The 11,997-nt window shown below is 34.4% G+C and overlaps 1 protein-coding gene across 2 annotated transcripts; it reads left to right on the forward strand.

Moving 5' to 3' along the window:
* Positions 1 to 5,957, forward strand: LOC149795188 (uncharacterized). 2 transcript variants are annotated; one of them, XM_089964922.1, is made up of 3 exons: positions 1 to 308; positions 5,082 to 5,155; positions 5,711 to 5,957. In XM_089964922.1, exons 1-3 carry the CDS (start codon positions 259 to 261, stop codon positions 5,851 to 5,853), a joined length of 267 nt encoding a protein of 88 aa, XP_089821048.1. In that variant the 5' UTR covers positions 1 to 258; the 3' UTR covers positions 5,854 to 5,957. The 2 variants fall into 2 exon arrangements, with proteins under 2 accessions (XP_089821048.1, XP_089821047.1); XM_089964921.1 differs by having other exon boundaries at positions 139 to 308; positions 5,082 to 5,296.
* Positions 5,958 to 11,997: the final 6,040 nt, after the last annotated feature.

The following is an 11,997-nucleotide window of genomic DNA, read 5'->3' on the forward strand; positions in this document are numbered from 1 at the left end:
AAAGATTCATACCTTGACGTGAAATCAAAATAGAGAAACAAAGTGGTCTAGGCACTGACCTATTCGTACTTGAATTAATGTTACTTTTTCTTGTTGTTTCGCTTATTAATCATGTGAGGAAAAATGTCTTAGTCTTATCAAGGTAAATGAATCACTGTTAGTAAAGAGGTTGACAGAAAGGTTGTACTACATGCTTGGTAGTAGTTTTGTAACGCTGCCTTAGCACGTATCTCGTTCATTATACCGCACATCATTGTGATGGCAAAGTCTGGATTCTTCCCTGGCCCCTGTAACGAGAGGACATATGGGTGAGTAAGAGAAAATTTATATAATACAACAATTCTCAGAAGGCATGGACTTTAAAAATATGCAATGTAGAACGGAAATATGAAAACCTAGGCAAACACCACTTCGAGTCACTCGAGCGTGGAATCTGACGTGTTCATGCTTAAGGGCTATTAGCCATGTACAATACAGTACAGGTGGGTGGGAGATGGTAATCTGATTGTGAAATGACTAAATTGTACGGTAATAGTGACGCCCAATTTCTTTCAGATAAGTATCATGCAACATTTGCATTGAGTGTGTGAAAGAATAACTTCTAATTTAAAAAAATCCATGCCATTTTGTCTACAGACTTTGATGCAGTGAACAGTAGCATGGTGTCTTTATATAGTGAAAATCAAACCACGCATAGGCTTATGAATAATCCATTTAGTGGCGAGGAGAAGTGGATTTTGTATTAAACTCAGAGTAATTGAACAGGTGGTATTGTTTTATACACATATTCTTTGCAAAAATATGTTCCATATATTATGGTAATAATAATAAAACCACTATCTTAGTCATAAATATCATGATGATCCCCTAAATGAACAGTCTGGTATATTCAGAGTTTGTGCTCATATGTATTTCTGTACATGCTGAAAAATTTATTCTACCATAATTAGTAATTCAGTTTTTTAAATTTGATTAATTGATTAATTAAAGCACCCCATCTCTCTGCCAGTTTTTGTGACAATATTATCTTAAACCAAATAGCAGGAAAACCAACAAGTTTTGTAACATCCGACAAATATTTTTTTATATCTAGAATAGGTACAAAATAAAAAAATTAAAAATAACTTACACTATTGTGAATTAAATCCCAAACAGTCGATAAAGTTCTATTGCAAGTCCAAATGTAGAAATTCGAAATGATTACCAGTGGTGCTCCGAATAAATTATAATACTGAACATGTTGATGTGACAATAGCCTTGAATGTGCTAATTTGTCAACAGACTTGATGTATCGCAATGGTATCATTAAATATGTTCTTGAACGAATTCATAATAATTCCACAAAAAAGGATTTAGTTCAAGAAGTATTAATGAGTATTTGCAATTACATAAATTAAATAAATGAATCCTCCCAAATTCGAAACTAAATACAATAATAAGGCTGATTCTACTTCCGAAGTTAAGGTAGGACTGAGTAATTTTGAAGTAAATAATAGTATAAGCAAAGTAAACAAAAAGTCATGACACAACAACGACACACGACGAGGGCTCAGAGGACCGAGTTCTCTGTGGGGAGGAACAACGTTAAGTGGGAGCCAATGGTGGTTCCATCGAAGGTGCTGATGTCATCACTGCACATTAAATTGGGACTTATGAACCAATTTGTCAGAGCTCTAGATAAGGAGTCGGCAGCCTTCAAGTCTTCTTCTTTAAGTTGTCTGAGGCAAAGATCAAAGCCAGTGTCTTCGTCGGACCACGGATAAAAAAGAGGGCAATGAATTCACCAAGAAGCTCACTAGTAAGGAGAAATCGGCTCCGAACATCTTTGTCGCAGTGATTCTGGGCTTCCTGGGCAGTCACAAGGCCGAAAACTATTTGGAGCTGGTTGAGACTCTGGTGAAACACTACGGCACAATGGGCCGCAGGATGTTCCTCAAAGTCCATATTCTTGATGTTCATCTTGATAAATTCAAGGAAAAACATAGGAAAGTACTCGGAGGAGTAAGGCGATAGCTTCCACTAGGATATACTGGGCTTTCAACTACGCTAACAAGGACAGTAAAACAAGAACATGATGGGAGACTACATTTGGGAGCTGATTTGTAAAAGTGATATCGAAAAACTACTCACTTATAAATCTTCTGTGGTCATTTTTGTATTACTCTTCTTATGTTACGTGTTTGGCCTCGAATAAACAATAACAAAAGAAAGAGTGAAAACGATAAGCATTGAAAAATTTAACAAATCATTCTTTTCCCTAGAAAAGCTCTGTAAAAATAAAAAAATAACTTAGATTTTTAAGAATTAAATCCAAAAATAATCCAAGAATAATCCACGAATTAAATTTTAGACGTTCTAAGAAGGAAATGTTCTAATGAATCCAAGTTCGATACCCGACGAAGAATCCAAGATGGAAGGCGATAACGTATACTGTATGTTTTGTAGAGTTTGAATGTCTACAGTTCTGGGTTATTCAAAAACAATAATCCGGTATTTGAATTAATGAAATGTCTTTGTCCAAGAATTCAGTATGAGCACTCAAATATTTCCAAGAAAAAGAATAAATCCTTTTGAATACAAATAATTCGAATAAACATTAAAAGAACTCTAAACTGAGACAAGAAAAGAAACACCGTTACGTCCCAGTTTTTAGAATCCCTACTGAGAGATATCTCTATAAATAATGATTATACATTAACTCGAAACGCAAAACAATTTCTCGGACGAGTGTCATCTTTCCAGAACCGTCGAGAAGTATTTATGCATAAAAGCACGTAGTCCCAGTATGACCTTGAGAAGATATAATCATTTTACTCTAAGAATAAGATTGTTTACTTCTGTCACTGATTTCTGAATTAAGGTCGGGAACTAGGTCAGCTTTATGTGTTAACAAACGAACAGTCAAATTCAAACTATTTTCTGGAAAAGTACCGAGTTCCTAGTAAACAAAACTACATTGCAAATTGATATTCCTTCTGTTTTGTATCTTTCTTCCTTACCTAATTGCATTTGATTTTTTGTAATTGCATTTGCTTTACTTGTAAATGCATTTGTCTTTCTATTTCGTATCTAATTGCATTTGTTTTTCTTTTCTCTCTCTCTCTCTTTCCTGTCTCTCTCTCCTCTTTCTCATACTGTAACTGCATTTGTTTTTCTTGTTACTGCATTTGTATTTCTTTCTCTTTTTCTTCCGCTTGTAAATGCATTTGGTTTTCCTCTTTACCTTTCTGACATTCCAGCTTCCTGAACTCCAGTTTCAGCTTGTATTTTAATTCTAATGCCTTCACTGTTATGTCAGAGTCTGATACAGATTTACTGATCAAACCAAAGCACTTTATCCAAAATATACTTTACTACCAAACACCAGACCACAATACTTTTTATTTCTTGCTTCGTTAAGGAAGCCTTTACCTCAGAAAGAGGGGCCCCGAGTGGCCGACTGGTCTAAAGCGCTAACCGTTATGGATCATTGCCATCTCATCTCTGTCTGCGTGAGTTCGAGTCTCGGGCTCGGCTAATATGGGTATGTGAGAAAGCCTGCTGGTAGCTTCTCGTGGGTTGGTGGTTCTTTCCAGGGTTTTCCTGGGTTCTTCCTCCACCATTAATACTGGCCGCCATGTATAGCCTATCTTATACTGAAACATGGCGTTAAACCCTATAACAACAACAACAACAACAACCTCAGAAAGATCGTATTTTCTGGCAAGTTGAATTAATTCATCTTTTTTAAAAGATCTAATTGTTCGTGGGTAGGACTTGAAGGAAACGTTTCCACTTTTGATGATATTTTAGAAAAAGCTTGCCGATTTCACCAAAGTTATCAAAACATTGGGGAATTCAAATTTCAAAAATCAAAAAGTTTTCTGAAATATTCTAGCCAAAATTAAAAAATTCCGGATGTGCCTCCAATTCTTTTGTTACGTGTTTAGGCTTGAATAAACAGTAACAAAAGGAGTGAAAACAACAAGCTCTGAAATAATAACAAATAATGTTTTTTCCCCGGAAATGAAAAAATAAGAACTTACAGTCTTAAGAATCAAATCCAAAAATAATCCCAAAGTAATCCACGAATTACATTTTAGAAGTTCTAATAATGAAATGCTCTAATGAATCCAATTTCGATTCCCTACAAAGAATCCAAGATGGAAGGCGATGACATATACTGTATCCTTTGTGGGGTTTGAATGTCTACAGTTATGTGTTATTCAAAAACAATAATCCGGTACTTGAATTAATGAAATGTCTTTGTTCAAGAATTATGTATAAGCACACAAATATTTCCATGAAAAAGAATTAATCCTTTTGAAAACAAATAATTTGAATAAACATTAAAATACTCCAAACGAACAAAAAAAGAACTACCTTTACGTCCCAGTGTTTAGAAGCCCGACTGAAGCATATCTCTATAAACAAAGATTATACAGTAACTCGAAACGCAAAACAATTTCCCGGACGAGGGTCATCTTTCCAGAACCGTCGAGAAGTATTTACGTATAAAGGCACGTAGTCACAGTATGACCTTGACAAGAATCAGTCATTTTACTCTAAGAATAAGATTTTAAAAAATAACAAGTTCTTTACTTCTGTCACTGATTTCTGAATTAAGGTCGGGAACTAGGTCAACTTTAAGTGTTTACAAATGAACAGTCAATGCCGAGCTGTTTTCTGGAAATGTATCGAGTTCCTAGTAAACAAAGCTACATTATTTTGATATATAATGAAATTAAAAATAAAAAAGATTTTAAAACTTGAAAACAATTAAATTAAATCAAATATAAATGAAATCAATTATACGCAAGACTTTAGTATAAATACATGTTAATTTTTATTCATATGTTGCTTTTGTCTGATTTTATGTGAATGAAAAGACACAAATTCGCCCGTTTTCTCATTGGAAATAGGAAACTTTCAAAATATCACTGTCCTGGTCACAAAAGCAATGTTTGTTGGGAATGATATCCATTTTAATACTTTCTTTTAGGCATAAGCAATTACTAAATAACGCTTACTACCCAGGAATGAAAATTGTGTTACATATTGTTTCCAACCCAGATGTAATTGAACGTAGCTATACTTTCCAGAGTTCCAGATGGTCAGGTATACAACGTAAACCCATCCTGCACGCAAGGATCGATTTCATGGAGTTATCCAAGAGGTACTTTAAGACTTTTCTTCGCACCAACCGACTTGAAAGATTATAAGTTTGCCGTCTGTTTCGAGTCGCGTTCTAACGAGTCCACTTTCGATGTTCTGGACGTAACAAATGGAGATAAGACACCTTGCAAACGAATCTCAGGTAAATCTTCTATACACGTTTGGCAGTATGAAAGATGCCCCGCATCTAATCAAGAACTTTTTTTTCATCATTTATATGTACTTATCGTGGACTGGAATGAGCTCATTTTGCAAACAGTAAAGGCCAGTTTATAGATCATTTGTATGTTCTGTTTTTTATGTTTGTGACTTGCTTTAGATGAGTAATCAAAATTATTAACATTGTCAACATTCGATTCCTAAATCTTAATAATTCGAGTGATGGGAATCGAACCCTGAACTTTACAAATGCAAGGTAATTAACTTCAAGTCAAAGGTTTAGAAGACGGATGATAGATATGCTTATTCCTCCGTTGTTTGCGAACAAAGATGTTTTCACCTGATTAATGTGACACATATGATAGAGATGTAAAAGACATTTTATATATTTCCACAGATACAGAAGTTTCCACAGATTATCACATCAATGGAGTCCTCGCTGATGTTGAAGCCAAAGGCCCACTGCGTTACATGGACGAAATCCGATACCGAACTGTAACCGTTGAACAGAAACCATCAGTCGTTGTTAATTTGTCTTGATGATAAAAGTGATGCCCTCTTACAATGATGCCTAGATATTGTAGCTTGCAACTGAAGAAAAATAAACGATTATTGTTTGTTTCGTCTATCTAGCAAACTGATGATGAATTAGTTACTGTATCTTACTGTATCACGGTGTCTGTCTGTCTGTCTGTGTCTGTCTGTGTCTGTCTCTCTCTCTCTCGTGTGTTTTTTTTTTTTTTAAATTTCATTATGTGCCATTGATAATGCAATTGAAATTGTATTGGACACGACCAAAATCAAGTTAATTTTCTACCTGACCTGAATCTTTTTTTTAACAATTCTGTAAACAACTCATGCATATCTAAATATTTTCTCTGTGTGTAGGGGTTAACTATTGGGAATAATATATTTGCCTGTGTAAGGCACAGTTTGTTTATAACGGCTATATTCTAACTGTAACTTGGATTTTATATACTAAACATTAAGAAGTTACTAGAAAGTTATTTTCCATTAGGTAATAGTTTTTTTAGAATCTGCTAACTGTAACCTGAAGTCCAGTAAAGGACTATATAATCTTGCGTTTCTTCTAGAAATTATTAATTCGTGCTTTAAGATCTTAGCAGAACCAGTTGTAATATTGTTGTGTCCAGAAGCTAATATTGGCTGGAATTTATTGAAATTATTTATTCACTGGAAATACATAGTGCCCATAAACTAACATTCTTGGAAATAGAGACTTGAATTTATACTCAAATTTCAATTAAGGGTTTAGTTCTATGATTGTATTATTGTGATCCAACAAAAGATTGTTGGCACAACACCATCATACGGTCATTACGGGCATAAAAAAACACTTTCAGCATTTAATTTAATTTTGACACTTCGCTAAAGTTTATACTTGTGTTTGTAATTATAGGATTGTTTGGAATTCAATTCATAATACGACTGTTCCTTTTTTACGTTTTCACTTTGTATTCAGGGGAAATGTATATTTTGTGGAATTTTACAAAAGCTTGTTGCTCCAGAATTTTGTTTATTACTTATTTTAAGTTATAGAATCGTAATGCTCCCCACTTTCTCTCTGTCTTTATCTCTGTCTCCGTCTCTGTCTCTGTCTCTCTGTCTCTCTCTGTGTCTCTGTCTCTCTCTCTCTCTCTCTATGCAAACCTTCCAAGCGGACAGCTTCTACTTCATCTGCAATCCATTTGTTGATAAGTTTCCAACAAACACTCTTGTGAGAACAGGGTATTTATCTCAAGATATTTGTATGACTTTATGTCATTCTAACAAAACATTACGAACATATTACGTGTGACAAGCCCCACTGTCAAATTTACGAAAATAGATGCGTTGCACAAACATAGTTGTCATCACACGTCAGTTTATTAGAATTGCTTTGTTCACAGTTAGGAAAAGAATGTAAGTAACTACCACACAAGTCCAAAGTAATTAGTTTAAATATGTACAGTAGTCAATCAAATCCATACACTATATATGCGGCTTCGATCCTGCTGTTTATCCAGTGTGTGATACATTTTAAAGCTTTCTGACTTCATGAATCCTGTAAACTATGATCTTCTATTAATATAATTACAAATATCAATCAAAATAATAATGAATCTAAAATAAACATATAGCGAAACTTTATTTAATACATCGTTTGATAGTATTAGCAAAACACAAAAGAAGAGCGCATATATACAAAAGTAGTTCCTCTCTTGTACTTTGTATAAATAACTTCAAGTTTTCTGAATCAATCGAACCCTGCCAGCCCGTCCAAATGTTTGCTGAAAAGGCTTAACGTTGTAATATCCCAACAAACAATGTATATCGATTATAAGATTCATTGCTGCAAAATGGGCCATATTCAATCATTAAAGGTGAATCTCAATATGCAGATGCGTGGAATGTTTTAAACCTTAGCATATGGTGAGATGATTGATAACTAGGAAGGAAACTACAACACCCCGTTTTGGTCCTACAGTTCCATTTCGCATCACTCACAACGCAAAAGACAGATAGAGCGATGACACGATCACGACGGACAGATGACGGGATACTCAGTACAACGCTCCATCGTGACATTGCTATAACTTTATCGCGTTAAAATCATATGAGCATTTTACTTTCTGTAACCCAACATCTGTAACTGATTTTCTGCCCATATCAGAAAGTCATAATCAAAATTTGGTGCCTCAATTGAGTTCGTTGTAAATTCTGTTGGCAACATTTTACATAATCTTCGGACACTCTTTTGCACAATGACCATAACCTTTGACTTATGATATCAAGACTTATTAAGATTGTTCTTAAAAAAATATGCAACCATTCAGAAGGTTTGTCGAAGATTACATTCCAGAACGGAAGCTAATGTTTAGAAGCGAGTTTACTTCTTCTCTGTGTCCCTGTGAATGTTAACGTTCACCTTCGGACCCCAAAATCAAGACGACATTTCAATGAGTGTAAAGCAGCCCTGTATTTTGTCACGATGCGTAATCGAGATCTAAACTTTTTACCTGTAAACGAACAGAGACGGACAAATGAACGGACAGACAAGATAATAATATTGATATCAGTCTTAGAGCTTGACGATATTAGGAAATGCAGTGAAATTTGTTTTGGCAACTATTTTCCATTACCGGTATAAAGGATAACTATGGATAATATGAGTGGATTTTTAAATACGAGTCTGAACTTAGATGATGTGGCAAACGAGATTATCAGTAGTAGAGATAGTGTACACATTATATTTTCAATGACCACTCATTTCATGACTTCAAAAGAGTGACATAAAAATGCCTGTTCAAGAAATCGATTTTTTTTGCGTTTCTACATGCTTATTATATTTACCATAAATGAAACTGAATAGGAAAACATAATTTCGGGTCATTGTGAGATTCAATACGTTTGCTCAGCTTAACGAAGCGCAATAAATAAAATGTTAATACATCGATAAATTACAGTTCCCGAACTCCTATATGCACCTACCTTGTTGGAGATACTACTATTGTGGGTCATCAGGCCTCAGACCATAAATATTTAACATGTTATGTATTCCCAATCATTATCGCATATTTGTTACTATAACTGATAGACCTTTGTAACTTTATACACATACTAAGTCCCTTATTAAATGAAAATCCCAAAGGTTTCCTTATAGGTTGACCGGTATTTATTACAGTATTAAGGCGTTAAACAGAATGATTCAAGGGAAGCAAAAAACTATGCTTGACTGACATATAATTATGTGACATTTTTCATATAATTGTATTTATTGCAGAACATTCAATTCAATTAAACAATCTATATACGATTTGTAAACATTGATTCCTACCATGGTATTATCAATGTAGACTGAAATATTCAAACAAAAAAAAAAAAAAAAAAAAAAAGAATTCAGCTGTGGGACACACATTTAAACTTTGTATTAAGCTTTGAGAACATTTTCGTGATTTAGGTCAAACTCAGGGGAACACAAGAGCATCAGATTCCAGCGTGGTAGGTATTGTTTATTTAGGAAACAGATTTATTACGTAAGATGTAAAGCAGCAGCAGAGAGGGTGAATAGACCACTTGCTGGAAGGTCCAGTTTTGATACAAAGCTTCCAACTTAACAAGAGTTTCTCTAATTCGGTTACTTTATCTTTGTCGTTCGTGTTTTTAAAAAAAAATTGTTTATCCACTGTGACACTCATCTGTGGTCTCCTTTACTGCCTTTTTATCCAAATATTTTATCAAGACCTATACGATATAGCGATCGATGATCATGTAAATGTATTGTTATCAATCCGTGTGGAGTAGATAGTGCCTTATAAAAGACGTTTTTGAACTTTATCATGTCCATATCTCCTGAACACCAAGGCTGATGAATATTTCGTAGAGTGTGTGTATCAACTCCATTAAACAAAACTAAAATATTGCAGTTATCTCTAATCACTTTAGGTATTTGTGTATATCGCTGAGTTACATAAATCACATCAGTGTTTTTATGTCTGCCTCGAGAAAATATTCTAGCTGGATTTGTTTGTTGTCAAGCATTATGTCGTCATACACGACTAAATTATTAATAAATCCATTGAGGTCATCTACAGATGGGGCTTCATCAATAGCGGTGAGAAAAAAAAAATATCATTACCATCCTCGTCCAACAATCTTGCATTTTCATTAAAATCTCTTAGTACATCGTAACATCTGATCATCAACTGATGGAGCCACTAAATATAACTTATCTCATTTGGGCCATCTCATTATCAGATTAAGTAATAATTTTGTCTTACAGACCCAGATGGACTAATGATATTTGCTATGATCGAATTTGGTAGTGCTGAATGATGCTTGACTGGGTCTTGCTTTCATGTCGCTGAGAAATCAATGACATCCATGTTATACATATACAATAAATAGTATAAATTTATATTGGGTTCAATATAAAGCATCCACCCCCTACAAGTGGATTAACAACAATAATAACAAACAAATAAAAAGCGTCCACTTACAGGCATGGGTGTGAAATGTGGTACAAATAAATATAAATATATTTCGTCTCGTATGAAGACAGGTGGTGATATCGCTATTTCATTAGGAAAATTACAATGAAATCAATGGGCTAAATATCCAGAATAAAAACATCTTCCAGGATATAAGTATTGTGGTCCTGAAACCCGACTTGATATCCGCCTTGACGAGTGAGATCAAGCAAGACCTGGAGAGTATCCAATAAATGCAATTGATCAAGCATGTCATATTCATGATGTAGCTTATAAAAATCCAGATCTCCAACAACGACATATTGCAGATGTGAAGTTGATTAATTCCTTTAATTCCATTAAAAAAATTTTTTTCAGATAATCATTAGCTAATTGGTTGGTAAGATCTGCGATGAAAGGTAAACTAGTAGTAGAAACTGTTAATTAATCTACCTATTATTATAAAATAATGGAATCGATTTATTATAGCCCAAGAGGATATTGGAGGAATAGAGCAGCGATTAGTAAACTCGCAGATGCAGCACATATTACACGTTCTGTTGCTGATAATTGGTTAGCACGACAGGCAATATGGCAAATTTACATACCACCACCTAAACAAATTCAGCATGCACATTTTGAAAGTCATCACTCGTAATGAAGTTCATCAAGCAGATATTTTGTTTTTACCACAGGATATTATTACAATTGGCAGACGTCAATCACGTACATATAAATACGCGTTGACTGTCGTTGATGTTGCAAGTAGATATAATGAAGCAGAGCCGTTATCAACTAAAACAGCAGCTGAAGTTGTATCTCCCTTTGAACGAATTTATCAATGAGGACCCTTGCGACGGCCACTTACTACAGGTTGCTCCTGGCAAGGAATTTCTTGGTGCAGTATCATCTCTGATGATAAAACATAATGTCAAAATCAGACGAGGACATACTGCAATTCATCGTGATCAGACAGTTGGTGAAGGATTTGATCGAACACTTGCTGAGCGTTTTTTATTTGGATATCAACATCCAAAGAAAATAATTCAGAAAGATATGAGATCTCGAAGTGTGATAGCTGCATTAAATAATGAAATTACTCGTGCGGTTTCTATAAAACCCGTTAATGCGATTATAAAAAACAGATACCAATACAGCGACATGATTTTTCAAAACAGTCATTACTAGGTAATGTTACTGTAAGATATTGATATGAACCTGGTGAACTTGAAGGTGGTAAAAAAGAACGACTGATCCTATTTGGAGTATTACGACATATAAAATAACCAGCGTGGTAAGATATACGGGTAGACCTGCAATCTCAGATTAGATTCAACTGCTCCCGACTTTTACGTGAACAATTACAAGTAATTTCTGAATACACACAATTACCACCACATTCACTTTTGTAAACTATCATCTCGATGTCGATTAAATTCAAGAAAGGTCACCATCACATTTTCGAGTGTATGACCAAATATACTATTAATTCTATATACGGTAAATTGTCTTGGATTATTATTTGAGTACTGCCACAACATGAATGTGTTAAAGCTCGCACAATGATTATTTTGCTGTTGTTTCAATGTCATGATAAATTCAGCAACAAGATCAAAATCGCGCTTATTTTTTGTGACTATATCATTAATAGCATGGCTATTAACCAGCAGTTTCTGTCAAGTCTATAACAATTCGCCGCAGCTGAGATACACTT

This window comes from Sinohyriopsis cumingii, chromosome 7 (assembly GCF_028554795.1).
Source record: "Sinohyriopsis cumingii isolate HCF-2022 chromosome 7, ASM2855479v2, whole genome shotgun sequence".
NCBI classification, from domain to species: Eukaryota; Metazoa; Mollusca; class Bivalvia; order Unionida; family Unionidae; genus Sinohyriopsis; species Sinohyriopsis cumingii.

Coding starts and splice junctions, on each gene's coding strand:
- LOC149795188 (XM_089964921.1), top strand. CDS start 259: ATGGCAAAGTCTGGATTCTTCCCTGGCCCCTGTAACGAGAGGACATAT. Junction 309..5,081: donor TGTAACGAGAGGACATATGG/GTGAGTAAGAGA, acceptor TATACTTTCCAG/AGTTCCAGATGGTCAGGTAT. Junction 5,297..5,710: donor ACCTTGCAAACGAATCTCAG/GTAAATCTTCTA, acceptor ATATTTCCACAG/ATACAGAAGTTTCCACAGAT.